Consider the following 19,066-nt stretch of genomic DNA (forward strand, 5'->3'; position numbering starts at 1 on the left):
CCAAAAGAGGGCGGCAACCCCCTTAGGGGCGAGGAGCGGCGGCTCTGGCGCAGGTCTTCCGGCCGCCCCGGGAGGGAGGAAACGGACGGGCGGCAGGGGGCGGGTTTTCGGCGGGGCCTACCCTGAGGCGGGCGCGTCGCGGAGGCCTGCGCGGCCATGGCGCTCCCGCTCGCAGCTCTGCGCGTCCTGTTGGGCGGCTTCTTCGCGCTCACGGGGGCGGCCAAGCTCTCGGAGCAGATCTCGGCTCCGGTGTCAGAGCAGATGGTGAGCGGCGCGGGGTGGGCGGCGGACGGTTGGGCGGGGGACTGGCCGCAGGGCGGCGGGGGCTGCGACCCCGGCCGTTACCCAGGTGCCCGGCCGGCCCCCGCCTCTCCGTGCCCGCCCGCGCCCCGCGGACCCGCCTGTCTTCGGGCCAGACGGCGCTAGAGCTGGGGGGAGCACCTGGACAGCTACTTAGGCGTGGGCCCCTGCCTGGGGAGTTCCTCCGAGTTCTCTGGATTTTCCCTGGAAGGGGACGGTCACATTCCCTTCCATTCGGGCATTTTTGGCCCCAGGCAAATCTGGAGCCGATGAGGAATACTCTGGGACCCTTGGGGGGAGAGAGGGACCGAGCTCCCTTTGCGCCCTCCTTCCTTTGCTTGAGTTCTTGGGGGTGTTCATGAGGCGGGGAGTTATTAATCCCTGCTTATCAGAGTAGGAAACCTGCCCTGAAGGTGAAGTGTATCTGCTAAAGGTTACACAACTAGTCAAGAAGCAGGACCCAAACTTTAGATACTCTCCTAACTTAGAATCCAGAGAGCCCTTCCCAGAGCCTGAGAGGGAGGCCTAGAAGTCGCCCTTCGACTTCCTGTCTAGTTCCAGACTCTCCGAAAAGCTGTCATGTCCTTCTGCCCACCAATCTGCCCAGTCCCTCAGATAAGCCAGACTTCTAGATCTCTGCCAGTTTCCTTCTTCCAGGCCTGGCTTAGGGTGGGGGGTTGTTTGGGGAAGTACATCCTCAGAACCGGACAGCTTAGAGTTTCTTCCTTAGAGCACTGAGTAGGGGAGGTAGAGCTGAGGTGGGAGAGCCAGCAAAGGTAGCCAACCTAAGGGTCCAGGTGAAGTTGTCATGTGGCCCAGGACAGAGCTTGACTTAGCGAGCGAGCTGAGTCACTCACTTTGACCCCCTCAACTCCCTTTCTGTCTACTGCAATGAGAGCCAGGTCCCAGCATATGATATTGAGTAGAATCTGTTTAATGAACAAGAATCTCCCCTTCCATTCCCTTCCTCCTCACCAAATATTCCCTGCATAGTAGCCTGAAGAGAAACCAGGCCAAACAGAAAGAGAAGCGCCGGAGTTCCCAAGGCCTTGGCACTAGATGAGAAAGCCCAAGCCTAGCTTCCTCTTCCCGGAATTTGGGGCTGGGTTGTAATCTGGTGAGAAAATCAGTCCATCTCTGTACCACCATCCCACCCTTCTTGGAGCGTAAAGCCTGTTTTCTGATTCCAAAGCTCAGCCCCCCAGGGAGGCCGTCTCCTTTCCAGGCTGGCTGACCTTAGCCCTGGACCTGGCCTAGAGTAGTATCTCCTTTGCTGGGGGCGTTGAGGGCACTGGCACAGAATGCCTCTGTGGAGCATCTGGGCAGTGGATCCTTGGTGACTCTGGCTGACAGGCATTCCCTGCCGCCCCTAGAAAGCCCTGTTCGTGCAGTTCGCTGAGGTGTTTCCACTGAAGGTGTTCGGCTACCAGCCAGATCCCATGAGCTACCAAGTGGCTGTGGGCTGGCTGGAACTGCTAGCTGGGTTGCTGCTGGTCCTGGGCCCACCGATGCTGCAAGAGATCAGCAACTTGCTTTTGACACTGCTCATGATGGGTAAGGGGGGTGCAACTGGGCTGGTGAAATGGGGACTTCTAGGCGAGGGTGATAGCAAAAAGTCTGGCTGTTCTCGTTACTTTTGCCACTCTTTTCCTCTGGAACCAGAAGCATTTCCTGCTCTATTGCAGTTTCCATGGTCTTCAGACTAGGCTAGGTGCTTTTTAAACTTAATATACTATAACCCTCTTCTATGTCAGATATACCTTCTATGTCATCAATTCTATTGGCTGCATGGTATTTCCATTATAAGGATATATTGTAACCTAAAAGCCCCTACCCCTTTCTCATTACCCCTACCCTGAGATGAGGGGTTGGAGTAGCAGCCGCCACTGGACTCATGTGTCTGGCAGGTGGAAACAGAGAGCAAGGAAGCTGGGCCCCCTGGCCAGAAAGGCAGAGGATTTCCCTGTGGCAGGCATTCCTAGAGGGCCTCCTCTTAGTGGCTCTGCCCACAGGAACTGCTGATGTACAAAGACAGCTGCTGCTTCAAAGGCCAGACATCTTCAGGCTCTTCTATGTCCCCTGGCCTTGTGTCACCATTGCTGCTGCCACTACCACCCTTCTTCCAGGCTTTCTTTCCATTTCCACAGCTTCCTTCATTTTCAGATCTTTCCCACTACCTCCACCACCAATCCCTGGGCCTTCTTCCCTCCACTAGGATTGAGAAAGGAGAAGGATCAGGGAGAATCTGTTCCAAAATGCCCACCTACTCACCTTGCCCTGTTTGGTTGGATTGTTGCTATTTCTTGCCATCTGAGAGGGTCTACGTTAGTTCAAGAAACTTTTGATTTCTGGTTCTGCTTTCTCTGGGAGGTCAGAGAGATGAGTGCAGCTAGTTTAGGGTGTTTGTGTTGGTGGGGGGCAGTGTTCAAGAGAGGGCTTAAGGTAGAGTGGGTCAGCTTGGCTGGAGGGCCCTGAGCTCCTGGATCTCCTGAGCATTCCCAGGGAGCCTCAGGGACCTCATTTTCCATTCCAGGGGCTATCTTCACTTTGGTGTCTCTGAAAGAATCACTGAACACCTGCATCCCAGCCATCGTCTGCCTGGGGCTCCTGCTGCTGCTGGATATCTGCTAGCTCTTAGTCCAAACTAAAAAGATGTTCAGACACCCTAGGAGGAAGTCTCCAAGTGCATTCAAGGAATCCTGGGAGTAGAGTCTGTCTTGCCTCCTCATGCCATGTCACTGCCAAAGCAGGAACATGGTGGAACACAGAATGTCACCTTGTTACCAGTACACCCAAGGTTGGCCAGCGTTGAAGTAGACATCTGGTCTACCTGGCCCTGCTTTGTCTCTTGGACATTTACTGCTCTTTTTTGAGGGGTACATGTTACATATTCTAGCATTCCTCATGTCATATGAAAATAGAAAATAAATTTAAATCACCCAAACTTTTAATGCCCCCAAATAACTACTTTCAATTCCTTTGTATAACTGTACCTCCCAGTTTTTTCTGTGCCTTTATACAGATGTTTTTAAATGAAAATGAGACCATATATACTACTTTATTATCTGCTTTTTAAACCTAATACACTGTAATACCATTCTCTGTCTGTTTTACCTCATTGATGTTAATGGGTGCATAGTATTCCATTGTAAGGATGTACTGTAATGTATCTATACAAGCCCCCAATGAGAAACATTTGGATTATTCCCAATTTTTTAACTATTGTAAACCTCACAGTTAATCATCTCTGCATATTTATTTTCTTTCCCTAGAAGTGAGGGTGCTGATTCAAAAGGCATGCACGTTTTTAAGGTTTTTATTATATGCTCAGAATTTACACATCGAGTACGGCAGAGTACTGAGTATACCTGCTTCTGCCTGCTGAGCCACGTGAGGTACTCCCCATTCTTTTTTTTTCTTTTAAATTTTATTTGTTTTTGGCTGCGTTGGGTCTTTGTTGCTGCACGTGGTCTTTCTCTAGTTGTGGTGAGCGGAAGCTACTCTTTGTTGTGGTGCATGGGCTTCTCATTGCGGTGGCTTCTCGTTGCGGAGCACGGGCTCTAGGCGCACGGGCTTCAGTAGTTGGAGCACACAGGCTTAGTAGTTGCGGCATGTGGGCCCTAGAGTGCGCGGGCTCTAGGGCGCGTGGGCTTCAGTAGTTGTGGCATGGGGGCTCCGTAGTTGTGTCTCACGGGCTTAGTTGCTCCGCAGCATGTGGGATCTTCTGGACCAGGAATTGAACCAGTGTCCGCTGCATTGGCAGGCAGATTCTTAACCACTGTACCACCAGGGATGTCCCTCCCATTCCTTTTTTTAATTAATTAATTTATTTTTGGCTGTGTTGGGTCCTCGTTTCTGCGCAAGGGCTTTCTCCAGTTGCGGCAAGCGGGGGCCACCCTTCATCACGGTGCGCGGGCCTCTCACTGTCGCGGCCTCTCTTGTTGCGGCGCACAGGCTCCAGATGCGCAGGCTCAGCAGTTGTGGCTTATGGGCCCAGTAGCTCTGTGGCATGTGGGATCCTCCCAGACCAGGGCTAGGACCTGTGTCCCCTGCATTGGCAGGCGGACTCTCAACCACTGCGCCACCAGGGAAGCCCCCTCCCATTCCTTTTTATCTTGTGCACTTGAGAGTTGTAAAGCTAACAGAGATGGGCATTAAGTCATTTTACAGGACCTGAAACTGCCAGGGAAGTGCTCCTTGGCACCTAGATGGAGGCAGGGGACAGCCAACTCTAAGGCATGCTGCACGTTAAAGCAGTGCCAGAACCTGTGATGAATCCCAGAGGTCCTAGGGAGTCAGAAGGGTGTGTGTGAGAGACAATTCTCGAGGGCAAGTGACCATGTTAGGGTACCTACTATCACATCACCAACCATCTTCACCTCAGTGGGGTTCTTTTGGGAAGTGATGTACCTCCATAAGGGAAAATAGTGAAGAAAAAGAAATCATTTATTTATGCAAATACTCTAGCCACCAGCCTACAAATTGCTTTGGGGGTTAGGGAATGGCTTTGGGGAGCCCACAGGAGTGAGAGAAGTCTATGTATATTACTCCATTTCATCTTTACTATAGAAGGGTAATTTCTGCTCTGACACTGATGAGCTGGGAACCTCAGGTAAGCTGGCACTCTTAGTTAGGTCTTCTTGTGTCTGAAAGCACAGTGATGCAATCTCTCTATAGTTAGGGGTGTGTGTGTGTGTACATATGTGTGTGTGTATACATATATATGTATATTAATACATATATATGTAGTAGTATATGTATACTACATGTACAGTGTGTCAAAACAATAAGGAAACTTTCTGTCACATAAGAGGTCCAGAGATAACATAGCTTCAGTTTCTTTTTAAAAAAAAAATAAATTTATTTATTTTTCTCTGCATTGGGTCTTCGTTGCTGTGCATGGGCTTTCTCTAGTTGCAGCGAGTGGGGGCTACTCTTTGTTGCGGTGTGCGGACTTCTTATCGTGGTGGCTTCTCTTGTTGTGGAGCACGGGCTCTGGGCGCCTGGGCTTCAGTAGTTGTGGCTCACAGGCTCCGTAGTTGTGGCTCGTGGGATCTAGAGCGCAGGCTCAGTAGTTGTGCTGCTTTCAATTTATTGACTTCTGCCCTCAGGGTTACAAAATAGCTGAAGCAGCTCCAGACAACACATTTGCACATAATATCCAAAGGTGAAAAGAAAGAGGAAAGCTCTCTTAGAAGACCCTAGGTTTCCCCTTGCATCCCACTGTACAGAATTATGTCACATTTCCATTCTTAGACCAGTCACTGGCAAGGAGAATGGAATTTCCAAGTTGGACTTAGACAAGTTAAGATTTACCCACACTGGTCAAGTGGTCAGCAAAGAAGAAGGGAGAGAGTAGATAGTGCCACTTATTAACGTATTTGCAAATATGGATAATAATGGCAAATATTTTCATAGAGTTGCTGTGAAGATTTAGTGAGTTAAAGTGTTTACAGTAGTGCCTGGTACCTAATAAGTGCTCAGTAAATGCTATTATTATATAGCGTTTGTTATTAAATAGCAGTTCTACAGATGAGAAAATGGATTCAGAAAGCTTAAGTGCCTATGTGTCAGACCTGAGACTAGAATTAAGACCTGGTCGACTCCAGAACCCACACTTTCCACTGCACCAGTTGCCAAAGTTGGAAGTGGGCAGGTGTGGCACCCCTGCTCTTCAACTTGAAGGTAGATGGGATGATCGGTTCAATGTAATTAAATCTCCATTGCTTCCCAGAATTGCCCTTCTGCATGAAAATTTTGAAGCCCTTGAAAGTAGAGCCTGGAAACCCTGGGATCTTGGCCTCTTACCATCTCCACCCCTTCCAGGATTCCATAGCCAGCTTGTCTCCAACCAGGACTTTGAGTAAAACCTCACACAGCTGGTATTAGATTGAAGGCTCCTATTTACCGAGGCTTGGCCTGTAAGCTGATTTAGCAGCTACAGGGCCCTTCAAGCTTGGCTGTAGGGCCCACCTAGCAGCTTCAGGAAAGGCAGGGTGCTGGAAGAGTAGGCTGGCCAGCTGGTATGGAGGAGCAGTTGGGATTGACAGCAGCAGGAGTATCTTTAGCTTTAGCTGTGCTGCCTCACCCCAAGGAGAAGCCAGGCCTTAGGAAACGGGCCCCCCAAACCACAGCCTAAGCCTTGGTCAGGTCGGCACAATGACATTCAGCTGCGAGGCCTTCCTTATACTTTGCTATCTCCCTCCCTGTGCCCCCTTGCCTTGCAATGACATTCCCTTCCCTTGGGGCCCTGGCTGCACCCCACAAACCCTGCTCACAGCTGCCACAGGTGGACTCCAGCCCTTCCAGCTGTTGAGCCCATTCTTCATGTCGTGTCTTGGGATTAGTCAGTTGATGGGAGGGCCTAGGATATGTGGGTGGCAGTGGATTCTCATCTGTCTCAGCTCCTTAAACCCAGGCCCCCAGGAACCCAAAGAGATCTGCAGCAGCCAGAGCAGCAAGAGGTAAGAGAGGAGTGATCTGGTGGGAAGGCGGGGAGAGGTTCAGGGTGGGATGGTTAGGGCCAGAGCCATGGTGGGTCGAGCTGAGTGCGAGGGGCAGAAGGGAATACACTCACTCAGGGTCCCAGAAAGGACTGGAGCCTGAGAGATTCAAAGGTAAGAAGTACAAATTTTGGTATTGGAGGAACCATGTTTTGGAACACCCTAGGAGTGTGACTATGTGCCACAAATAGGAACAGGACATTGGCTTGTGCACTTATCCCCCTTGGGGAGAGGGGGAATATGCCCAGATGTGTTTGTGCTGTTGTGTTTGACTGGGGTGCCCGTGTCTCTAACGCTGTGTGTGTGCCTGTGTGAGTGTACACATTTATCTCTGTGCTTACTAGAGGGGAAGGGAGCGTATCTCCCCAGTGTCAGCCAGTGCTCAGAGTTTTACTTATGTTTTCTCATAATCCCCCCAACACCACTGTGAGGCAGGTATTTTAATCTCCATTTTACAGCAGAGAAGACAGGCTCAGTGAAGCTGAGTAATGTGCCCGAGGTCATAATGGCAGATAAATGTGTGTATCTAGGATCTGCCTGATTCCCGGGCCTGTGCTCTTTTTGCTTTGCTGTCCAAAGTTTTAAATCAGACCCAGGACTTCTTTGTGGTCAAAAGGCAAGGGGGAAGGAAACAAGACTGGAAGGCCTGTGAGACGTGAAACCTTTTCAGCTCTGCCCAGGGTGCTCCAGGCAAGCCCCAGGAGAGGACCTTCACCAAGGTAAGTCCAAGGTCACTGTGCATGGGCCTGCCTCTGGGTCACTGCATCCTAAGTCCATAACTCCATCCACGCCTCACTCTCCCCCCTACTGATCTGGATGGCACTGGAGCAGGGAGGCGTGGGCTTTTTCTAGGAAGGACCCTATATTCCAGCCTGGTTTCTCCATAACTCCCTGTTGGCTCAGCCTTGCTTAGGCTTATTAATGCACATACCTGGGCACCACAAGTCAGAACCGTACACCATCTGTGAGGGACACCTTCACCCTCCCAGTCGCCAAGGTTGGAAATTTCCAAACTACCTGGGATTCCTGTCTCTTCCTCATTTTCTACATCTTGTCACCAAGCTCATTCTACTTCAGATAACTCTGGAGCCCATCCCCTCCTCTCCATCCCCAGCTGGTGCTGGCTGTGCTCAGGACTCAGCCCCTCGCCGGGCTTCCCACCACCACCGACTGAGGAAAAGAGGACGGGGGTCGGGTGGGGGAAGGCGGGATGGAGGGCTCTTGTATGGCTAACCTCCATGGTGACCTCTCTTCCTCTTGCTAGCCCAAGGTCCGAGATGAACAGCAGCGCTGGGGACCTGGGTGTTGGTGCTGGCGGCCGCAGCCCCTGGGGCGACCCTGCTGGCTTCATTGTGGTGCCCACAGCCTACGCCTTGGCGCCGGGCCTGGGGCTGCCGGCCAACGTGGCGGCCCTGGCAGTGTTCGTCCGCCGCGGCAGGCGCCTGGACCAGGCCCTGCGTCTCCACCTGCTCAACCTGGCCATGGCCGACGTGCTCTTCATGCTTACACTGCCGCTGCGGCTCACCTACTACCTGGGCCCGACCCACTGGCCCTTCCTGGAGGCTGCCTGCCGCGCGGCCGGGACCACCTACTGCGTGTCCACCTACGCGGCCTTGGCCTTCGCGGCGCTCACCAGCGTGTGCCGCTGCGACTCGGTGCGGCCGCCCAGCCCTGCGCCGCTGGGGCCCCGCCCGCGCCACGTGTGCTGCTGCCCGGCTGGCCGGCCAGGCCTGTGCCGCACCCTCGCTGGCCGCCCCGCATGCGCTGCGCCCCAGGCCGGGCAGCGCCAGTGTGGACCTGGCCTACGACACCGTGGCCGCCTTCCCCGCCGCCTTCCTGCTGGTGCTTGCGGCCTATGTGAGCTTGGCGCGCGTGCTCGCGGCGCCCTCGGGCCCGAGCCCGGCCCTTGCCCCAGACGGTCCAAACCGGCGCGCGGCCAGGACAATGGTGCTCGGGCACCTGTTGGTCTTTGCCCTCTGCCTGGCGCCCTACCACCTGCTGCTGGCGCCCTGGGTGGCCGGGCAGGAGGACACCGTGGGCCGCGACGACAGAGGGTGCCAGGCCACCTCCACGCTTGACGTCCTGCACACCCTCAGCCTGGCGCTGCTGAGTCTCAACAGCTGCCTGGACCCGCTCATCTACTGCTTCTCTGTGCGCAGCTTCTGCCAGGACTGCTGGGCTCTGAGCTGCCTCCCGGGGGTAGGGAGGTCCGGGTCACACTCGGTCTCCTCGGCCTCCACAGCCTCCTCCTAGAGAGTCCCCTGGCCTGCTGCCTGCTTCACCCCTGCCACCCTCCCAGTGGCGTCCTGGGTGGTGAAAGCTCTTTGCAAGGACCTAGACTCCAGTCCTGACGCAGCCACATACTAGCCGCCTGTAGTTGTAGACCTCCGGGCTCTGTCAAAAGGGGAAAGAACATTCTTTATTGACCCGAATGTTTCCTAGACTTTGCCAGTGTTTGGATACAGATAATATGCCATTGCTTTCAAAATCTCTGGGGATAAACCCCAAAGTCCTAAACAGGGCCTACAAGGGCTAACTGCCTCCTGCTTCTCTCTCAGCATCCTCTCATCCTCATTTTCCCTCTTCTCCTCTACCACATCTGCCCGTCTCCGTGGGTTGAGTCACCTTATCAGTCCCTGGAACAGACCAGTTTCCTCCTCTTCAAAGCCTTTGCAGCTGACTGCCAGGAATGATGTCCCTCCGTCTCCTTTGCTAAGTTAATTCCTTTCCATTCTCACTTCCTCAAACGTAGCTGTAGGGAAGCCTTTGTTGACCAGCACCACATACACCATTCCCTAGACTGAGTTAGATGGTTGCTCCTTTATAGCTCTTTCCACACTTGCAATCAAGCAATTAACTGGTTCTTTTTTTTTTTTTTTCTGTTGTTCTTTTTCTCTGTATTTATGTCGATCCATAAGAGAGTGCCATTTTTGTAGACCCAAAAGGGTTGAATAGTGGCAGTTTTATTTTCATCCAATTCAACTTAATAAATTCCATGTTTGTCATATTTACTGTTTGCTACTGTGCCTTGCATGTAGTAAGACCTCAGTATGTCAGATGAATGCATGAAACCTGAATATCATTAGCTTAAAATGCTCAAGGACTCACTCAGACATTCTAGTCTCCGGTAGATTTTCCTCAAGTGTTTCTGGGATTCTCCAAGCTTGTATTACCAGATGCATTCTTTTTGTTTGTTTGTTTTTGGTTTTTTTGCGGTATGCGGGCCTCTCACTGTTGTGGCCTCTCCCGTTGCGGAGCACAGGCTCCGGACGCGCAGGCTCAGCGGCCATGGCTCACAGGCCCAGCCGCCCCGCGACTCGTGGGATCCTCCCGGACCGGGGCACGAACCCGTGTCCCCTGCATCGGCAGGCAGACTCCCAACCACTGCGCCACCAGGGAAGCCCCCAGATGCATTCTTGAAGCAGTCCTGATGATTGCGTCCGTCTGCAGTTGCTGGTTACCCACGACTCTGCCATCACCTCCACTGTCCCAAGAGTCCTGTGCCAAGACTTGGTGATAACCAAGCTGGAGATCCATCCTGCCATTAGCTGGGACAGGGATCCGTCAGACTTGCTGCCTTCTGCTTCAGCTTAGCCGGGACTCTGTCACTGGGTGCAAATCCCTGGCAATGGTTCTGGCCACCAGTGCTTTCCCTCCTCGTGCCTTGATGACTTAGCAGTTGGCTTCAAGTGGGGGAATGGAACCACTCCCTCTCCTCGGCCATGTTATAGGGGGCCCCATAACAAGGCTGCTTGGATCTCAAGCTTAATGAGTGAGGGCAGCATGTTCATGTTGCCAAGTCAGATGGGTCAGGAAGGGTTCACCAGTCAGCTACCATGTCTTACTGACCTCAGGTCCTATTGCTGAATTTGCCTTCTAATGGTAAGTTTGAGAAATTTCTTTAATTTTTGATACATTACCTTTCATTGTTCCCTTATTCCTTCTTTAACTGTTTTCTTTTACATTTTAAAAATAATGCTCATGAAAAGAAATTCAAAGCAGTAGAGAAAAATGCAAAATCAAAAATAAAGCTTCTCCCGGTGGTAACCACCATTCACAGTTTCTTGTGTATCTTTCCAGAGATTTTCTATTACAGTACAGATATAGGTATAGTCAATTTCCTTCAAAAATCCACAAATGGGATAGTGTTACAAGGCTCTTCTGCACTTTTCCTCATTTAATGTATCTGTACTTCTTTTTATATCAGCACGTATAGATCTACCTCATTCTTTTTAATAGATGCAGAGTATTGATTTCACTCAATTGATCCCCCTGTTGATGGGCATTTTTTTTAACATCTTTATTGGAGTATAATTGCTTTACAATGGTGTATTAGTTTCTGCAGTATAACAAAGTGAATCAGCTATACATATATTCCCATTTCTCCTCCCTCTTTTCGTCTCCTTCCCACCCTCCCTATCCCACCCCTTGGGCATTTGCTTTACTGTGATAACTAATAATGCAATGAGTGTCCCTGTCCACAAATCTTTGCATACTTGTAAATCTGTAGAATAAATTCCTGGCAGTGAAATCGCTGCGTCAAGGAGCATGTGTGTGCACTGAAATGGTTTAATTAAATCACCAAATTGCCTCCAAAAATGCAGCACCAATTACACACCCATCAACAGCTCGTAACAGTCCCTGTTTTATCACACCCTCACTAGGACTGGATATTGTCACCTGCCTCCTCCTTGAATCTGGACTCCTGTCTGCATTTCAACTGTGGGCATGGTTAATTTACTTCTTTTTCCTAGAAGTTTTCTCGGTCTCCTCCATATCTGAAACCTGCCAGTGGGGGCAGAAGTGGGAAGGGAAAGGGTATCACCTGAGACCTCATACCAGCCAAACGCCTGTCTTGCTTGCTAGAGGAATTAAACAAAAGCCCAAATACACATTGGTAATTGTCATCTCTCCTTCCTTGGGAATTAGGTTGGCTCATTCCATGCAACACTGACCATCATCCCAGGCCAAGGCCAGGAGGCAGCCTGGGCCCACGTCATGAATTCACTTGCTCTGGTGGAATGAATTGCTTGTTGCTGGGTCTCTGAGAAATGATCTCGTGTCCACGCTAGAGCCAGCTGAATCTCCTGAGGCCAAATTTGATTCTGTTCAAATAAAAAAATGATTCCCTGTGGCATCATCCATCCCCGTGGTCTTGTACTATCTTGCTTTTGATGTGACTTTTCCCTTAGTAGTCAGTTTCCTTTGGGAAATGTCTAACTTAGTCTTCTGTGTCTGACCTGAGGAAAAAGAACTTGAGAGTCGATTGCCTCTGGGAGCTCAGACACAGTGGAAGGAAGGCCTCTGTTTGGAGTTAGTGCATTTGGGAATCACCCTCCCCTCTCCCTGGTGATTCAGGAGAGTAGGAACCTGGGGTGAGAACCCAGAGGCAAAGAGCTTGAGGGATGAGAGAGAACAGATGGCTTTGTACTGTCAATCCTTTTGGATTCTTTTTGCCTTATTTATTCTAAACTTTCAAGAATTTGACCCAAGACCCTCCCTCAGTCCAGGATGGAGAAGAGCGAGCCCAGGTTGGTCCTTGATTAGATGCTGGACACCCTCTTTCTCCAGGATCCAGGGAAAACTCATCTGCCAACTGTTCCCAGCAGCTGGGGGAGTCTAGGGTATGTTTTCAGTATGCCCTGGACCCCGCTACCTCTTGTAGGGCCAGGAACGCCCAATTCCCACCCCTACCCACCCAGGCCACACCCTGTAGCTGTGGGGTCCAAACGTGGTGCAGAGAAGATGCTCCTGACACAGAAGGAAGAACGCTTCCTTTCCTGCCGGAACCCGCTCTCTCCTTCAGCTCAATTACTGTCCAGGTCTCTGAACCCAGCCCAAGCCCGTTCCTGCCTTTGGCTAGGGCTGGTCCAGGTCCTCGGCTCTGCACATGCCAGCCTAGGGCCCCTCAGCCAGCCGTGCTTCCTCAGTGACCCTGCTTGCTTTTCCTGAGTCCGCCTCTCCAGACCAGCCTCGCCTGTTCCCTCAGCCCCTGCAGGAAGCCTGTCACACCTCAGCTTGATTTCTCTATTGTATTCAGGCCCTGGCCCCAGGCGCTCTCTCTGCAGCTGATTCTTTGCCTTGACATCTATTTCCTTCTCCTCTAGCCTTGGAAGGAGGATAGTGTTTTCCCTCTGGGTTTTGCAGATACCCCTGTGGCTGCAGCTGTCTTTCACTGGTCCTGAAACCAGCTCCATGGACTACATTCCAGCTTCAGGGACTGGGACCTCCTCCCCAGACCAGTCACTCCAGGGCTCTCCCAGGCCTGCCCTTTCCCTCTGCTGGTATGGAACATGCCCACCATCTGGCCCTAGTGCTGTCGTTAAGTCATGCTTCTTTGCCCCTAATTTTCCGTGAGCACCAGGCTAGCTCTGAAATGTACTAGTGGTTGGGGTGCTGGGCTCACGCTGGCCCCTAGCATTGGTGGGGTTCTGGGTGAGCGTGCAGAAGGAGGCCCAGATACTATATGTCTAAATATTTACAAGTTATAAATTAAGCAAACACATTTTTAAATGAAATGCATTCCATTCATCTTCCTTGAAAAATATACCTTCATAATGACAGAATAGAAAAATACATTTAAAGTTGTGGTTTTCAAGACTGAAAATTAGCAAATTATCAAAGGTGAGAGAATCTAATTTTACATATTATGTTCAAACATTGTATTTGGGTGGTGTATGATAAATTATTATTACAGAAAATATTAATTATTTTAATTTCATCATATAAATCACCATTATTCATAATATAAATATTTTTTACCATTTCTTCAAGCCATTTCTATACTCATACAGAAATTCTTAAGTTCTTTTTTTCAAAAATTTCAATAATTTACTGTTATTTTATTTTATTTATTTAATTTTACTTATTTATTTATTTATTTATGGCTGGGTTGGGTCTTTGTTGCTTCACCCGGGCTTTCTTTAGTTGCGGCGAGCGGGGGCTACTCTTCGCTGCGGTGCACGGGCTTCTCATTGAGGTGGCTTCTCTTGTTGCAGACCACGGGCTCTAGGCAGGCGGGCTTCAGTAGTTGTGGCACTCGGGCTCAGTAGTTGTGGCTCACGGGTTCTAGAGGGCAGGCTCAGTAGTTGTGGTGCTCGGGCTTAGTTGCTCCGTGGCATGTGGGATCTTCGCGGACCAGGGCTCGAACCCGTGTCCCCTGCATTGGCAGGCGGACTCCCAACCACTGCGCCACCAGGGAAGCCCCTATTTCACTTTTAAAACTAAAACATATATCTATACATATCAGAAAATGTTTTTTTGAAATTGAGAAACACTGCATGTGAAATATACAACCGAAGTGAGATTTCAATAAAATATGAGGCAATTAGAACAATGAAAGGAAAATGTCTGACAATGAATAAGATTCACAGACATAAAATCTCAAAACTAATTTTTATACAGACTTTTTGGGTACTATAGATTGAGGTATAATCTTGATTGAAGAGAGATCTGAACAAATTTAGCAACGAGTCGTCATTTTCTGTTATTTTAAAATAACAGTCCAGGGACTTCCCTGGTGGCACAGTGGTTAAGAATCCGCCTGCTTATGCAGGGGACACGGGTTCGAGCCCTGGTCCACGAAGATCCCACATGCCGCAGAGCAACTAAGTCCGTGTGCCACAGCTACTGAGTCTGTGCTCTAGAGCCTGTGAGCCACAGCTACGGAGGCCTCGGGCTGAAGCCCGCTCGCCACAGCTACTGAAGCCCGCGCGCTTAGAGCACGTGCTCTGCAACAAGGGAAGCCATGGCAATGAGAAGCCTGGGCACTGCAACAAAGAGTAGTCCCTGCTCACCCCAACTAGAAAAAGCCTGCGCGCAGCAACAAAGACCCGACGCAGCCAATAAATAAATAAATAAAAGTGAAATAGTTAACTCTTATGTTTCTATAAACTTCTACTAACATTTTTTTTAACTAATATCTCTTTAAAATTAATATATTTTTCCACCAATGAACATAGTTTGTTCTTTAGTGGAGAATTTTATTTGTTTCATTTAACTTTTCTGGTACATATCATATCTTAAGTAAATTAAATGTAATTGATTTAATGGCATTTAGTTGAGATTTCTACCATGTGTCTGAGAGTGGTTCTGAGGTCATATTTGATGTGTTTCATCAATATATTCTATCTTTGGGCATGTCCAGAAAATATTGCATATAATCTTTGAATTACTCCAAAAAATGTCATTGCTATCAGTACAATTGAAACTATGTCTTTTAGTAAATCCAAACTATGTACAATACATGGCCAAAGAATATTTCTGGATTTTTGGCCCAACTTTTGCCTTGTATACCTTTCTTTGTTAATCACATTAGCACCATGACCATAGATTTATCCTTGGCAATCTTTTTTTTTTGCGGTACATGGGCCTCTCACTGTTGTGGCCTCTCCCGTTGTGGAGCACAGGCTCCGGACGTGCAGGCTCAGCGGCCATGGCTCACGGGCCCAGCCGCTCCGCGGCATGTGGGATCTTCCCGGACCGGGGCACGAACCCACGTCCCCTGCATCGGCAGGCGGACTCTCAACCACTGCACCACCAGGGAAGCCCCTTGGCAATCTTTTAAATCAATGTTCAAAACTGAAAGCTGTTTTTTCGTTCTTCATTCAAATCATACTTGTATTTTGGAATTCTGATTTGCATAGGGTATAGCACCCTAATACATACTGTACTCTGGTTGCAATAACTGGAAAAAGCCAAATAAATTATAAATACCATATGTTAAAGATACTGAAGAGCTGTGGAAGCAACAATGACTAGAAGAATTGGAATTCAGACAGGGAGTATCCCTTCTAAGTTGAGTTGATAGTCACTGGATGTTTCCTTCCCTGGGAACATTTGCTCATTCTGTGCATGAGTTGAGTATTGAGCTTGACCCATGCAGAGACCTTATATTGGTAGAAAAAGGAACCACATGTCTTTTGGCAGTTAAGTGGGGCTGTTGTGAGAAACTGGGGACTCTAAAACACAGCTGTTTGTAACCATAGGACATTTTCTCACGGGTTCTAGAGGGCAGGCTCAGTAGTTGTGAGTCTGAGTGTGAAAGGCTGGGAAGCTAAGCTGAGGGCTTCCAAAAGGCCAAGTGAAATCTCTCATAATCTTGAGATGCTTAGGACACAAAGTCCAATTAGGGGAATGAGGCCTGATGCAAAAACATAGCTGATATTCCCCTCAAGAAAATTTCTAGACTTTGAAGCTGTGGGAGTAAAGAGGAGGTAAGAAAAAAAGCTAAAGTGCCAGGTGCAGAGCCTCTAAAGGGCAGAACCGAATCTCCAGTGAGTCTTTCAGGATTGGGGAGACAGAGAGCAATTAGACTCTTAGTCAAAAGCCCAGGAAAGCCCAACCTGAAAGCAAGAATGAGTCGGAGGTGGACTGAATCATACTGAAATTGTCACCCAGCTCTGTCATAGGAGATATCATACAGATCTTCTACATGACTTTAACAATGTCTGACACACAATAAAAAGTCACTAGACATGCAAAGAGGTAGGAAAATGAGACTGATCATCAGACAGACAATAAAAACTGATCAATAAGTGATCCAGATGTTGGAGTATAAGACAAAGACTTTATTTATTTTTAATTAATTAATTTATTTTTGGCTGCATTGGGTCTTTGTTGCTGCATGCAGGCTTTATGTAGTTGCAGTGAGTGGGGGCTACTCTTCATTGCAGTGCACGGGCTTCTCATTGCGGTGGCTTCTCTTGTAGAATAACATGGGCTCTAGGTGCGTGGGCTTCAGTAGTTGTGGCACATGGGCTCAGTAGTTGTGGCTCGTGGGCTCTAGAGTGCAGACTCAGTAGTTGTGGTGCCTGGGCTTAATTGCTCCGTGGCATGTGGGATCTTCCCGGACCAGGGATTGAACCTGTGTCCCCTGCACTGGCAGGTAGATTCTTAACCACTGTGCCACCAGGGAAGTCCCCAAGACAAGGACTTTAAATAATTATAATTAATTAAAATGATTAAAGAAAATAGAGGAAAATATGGACAAAATGAATTAAAAATAGACATTTTCAATGGAGAATTGAAATTCCCAAAAAGGAATCAAGTGATTGATTTGAGAACAATAGAGAGAAGGTAATATTGGCAAAACTTGGGATTCTTTTATTAACAGAATAACAGTTAATAAGCAGAATTCACACATATAATTTCACCCAGTCAAAAAACTATATATAAAAGTGAAACAGGGCTTCCCTAGTGGCGCAGTGGTTGAGAGTCCGCCTGCCGATGCAGGGGACACGGGTTCGTGCCCTGGTCCGGGAAGATCCCACATGCCGCGGAGTGGCTGGGCCTGTGAGCCATGGCCGCTGAGCCTGCATGTTCAGAGCCTGTGCTCCGCAACGGGAGAGGCCACAACAGTGACAGGCCCGCGTACCGCAAAAAAAAAAAAAAAAAAGTAAAACAAATTAATCGAGCTCTTGCTAGAAGCAAATCTACCAATAAACATGAGTAATTAATGTTACAAGGTAAATTTTTACCAAAGTAATTTTTCTGGGAAGAAAGAATCATTAGCATTTCAACACTGATGGCAACAACGTAAGAAAAGTCTGTCATCAAATACTTTATTGGTCTCAGGCACTTAAGACAATGAGGGGTCAAATAACCTTTTTAGTTGCAGCCTGCCAGGGCTTCTGTCCTGGGGCATTAGAGAGAATCAGAGATGGGGTAGGTTACCTTTGAAACTTCAAAAACAGCAGCAGTTTTCATGGGGAAGGGGTCACTTGTATGAGCAAACTGTCTTTGTAAAAATGTCAACTGAGAAAAAAAATGATATATTACTGTGATTTGAAAGAAAATGAAAAATCTAATATTCCAGTTAGTTCAAGTTATTTTGCTTGAATTGTTAAATTTTTCTTGGAAATTAAGGCATGACAGAAGCATGGGATACAGAGGGGGAAAGCATGGGATCTGGAGTTTGAGAGACCTAGGATGAAATCCCAGCCCCACCATGTTCCAGATATAGGACCTTGGCAAAGTACTGCCCCCTCACATGCTCAGTTTTACCCAGATGTAAAGGATGAGACAGTATCCGTAAGGTGTCTCATATAATACTTGGATATAAAAAGGTGTCAATGGGTGGTGGTGCTAATTCTTACTATTGTGGTGGAACTAATATTTGAAGATTAAATGCTCATTTTGAAGACTTTGTTTTTAATTTGGACTTCTTTGAGTAGATTTGCTTTTACAATGCTGTAGGAATAAAGTGCAATATAATGGAATATAAAATGTGGCATCTAAGCACTGGTCACACACTCAGGACAGACACAAAACTATACATCTACTTCTGAATATTGAATAGGAAATTTAGACATGTAAAAATGAATTTACATCTATATATTTTTCAAAATAAAACAGAGAAGCTGGAATGTAACAACAGAAATAAACTAGTAGTACAATGTCAGAAGTGGAGATGTTTGAGATTTTGTGTTATAACTAATCTTCTGCATTATGAATTTTAACTAAAACAAGAGGATGTGCTGAAAAAACAGGTTCCTCTGGCCAACCGAGTGGATTGACAATTCTGAAAATGCTGCTGTTATTAAGAGATGGGACAGGCTTAAACAAACAGGGACAATAGCTTATATCCTCTGTTAAAAGAAGTGCTCACAGATTTCCATTGCAAATGGTACAGAGAATGTTGTTTGAAGGGAGAGTTCCTTCTGGAACTACCTCCTGTTGAGGACTGATGGAAGATGACTGGTTGGAGCTGGGGCTTCCAAGTTGAGCCTGTAGCTCATTTTTGTGTAAAACCCCCATGCATCACTATTTACCAAGAAAATGAAAAATAAACTTGAGTTTCCTTTCTTTACTTGAAAAAAAAGAAAGAAAAGGAATCAAATAAACATTCTAGGACTGAAAATTACAGTGCCTGAAATTAAGATAGATTTATCATTGGATAGATTTAACAGCAGATTGGACATAGATTATAAAATTCAAGAAATGTCAATAGAAAATATCTAAATAGAAATACAAAGAGAATAAAGAACAAAAAAATTTAAGAAAAGAACACAAATGATGAGATCAATCAAAACTCCAATATGCTTGTAATGGAGAGCCAGAGAGAAGAGAGAAGATGGGGGTAGAGGGCATATCTGAAGAAATTAGAGCCAAAAATTTTTCAAAATTGATGAAATACATTGACGCACAGATTTGAGAACTTCAGTGAACCCCAAGTAGGATAAATAAGAACAAACAAACCAAACCAACCAAGCAAAAATGTCATAGGCATATTCTAGTCAAAGAACTTGAATCCAAAGACAGTA

General features: G+C 47.9%; 2 protein-coding genes across 3 annotated transcripts; both read left to right on the plus strand.

The window, feature by feature from the left end:
• Window positions 1-121: 121 nt before the first annotated feature.
• TMEM35B (transmembrane protein 35B) lies at window positions 122-2,971 on the plus strand. The gene is made up of 3 exons (XM_030869977.2): window positions 122-264; window positions 1,674-1,854; window positions 2,834-2,971. Exons 1-3 carry the CDS (start codon window positions 157-159, stop codon window positions 2,929-2,931), a joined length of 387 nt encoding a protein of 128 aa, XP_030725837.1. The 5' UTR covers window positions 122-156; the 3' UTR covers window positions 2,932-2,971.
• Window positions 2,972-7,388: 4,417 nt separating this feature from the next.
• Window positions 7,389-11,116, plus strand: LOC115860351 (P2Y purinoceptor 4-like). 2 transcript variants are annotated; one of them, XM_030869987.2, is made up of 2 exons: window positions 7,389-7,522; window positions 8,068-11,116. In XM_030869987.2, the coding sequence occupies exon 2, from the start codon at window positions 8,081-8,083 to the stop codon at window positions 8,879-8,881; it is 801 nt and encodes a 266-aa protein (XP_030725847.2). In that variant the 5' UTR covers window positions 7,389-7,522; window positions 8,068-8,080; the 3' UTR covers window positions 8,882-11,116. The 2 variants fall into 2 exon arrangements, with proteins under 2 accessions (XP_030725847.2, XP_060164049.1); XM_060308066.1 differs by lacking the exon at window positions 7,389-7,522 and having other exon boundaries at window positions 8,019-11,116.
• The last annotated feature ends 7,950 nt before the right edge of the window (window positions 11,117-19,066 follow it).

Source organism: Globicephala melas, chromosome 1 (genome assembly GCF_963455315.2).
Source record: "Globicephala melas chromosome 1, mGloMel1.2, whole genome shotgun sequence".
Classification (NCBI taxonomy): Eukaryota; Metazoa; Chordata; class Mammalia; order Artiodactyla; family Delphinidae; genus Globicephala; species Globicephala melas.

Excerpts from the sequence above, each read along its gene's own strand:
- TMEM35B (XM_030869977.2), top strand. The coding sequence starts at position 157 with ATGGCGCTCCCGCTCGCAGCTCTGCGCGTCCTGTTGGGCGGCTTCTTC. Across the intron at positions 265-1,673 it reads CTCCGGTGTCAGAGCAGATG|AAAGCCCTGTTCGTGCAGTT; the intron begins GTGAGCGGCGCG and ends TGCCGCCCCTAG. Across the intron at positions 1,855-2,833 it reads TTTGACACTGCTCATGATGG|GGGCTATCTTCACTTTGGTG; the intron begins GTAAGGGGGGTG and ends TTTCCATTCCAG.
- LOC115860351 (XM_060308066.1), top strand. The coding sequence starts at position 8,042 with ATGGTGACCTCTCTTCCTCTTGCTAGCCCAAGGTCCGAGATGAACAGC.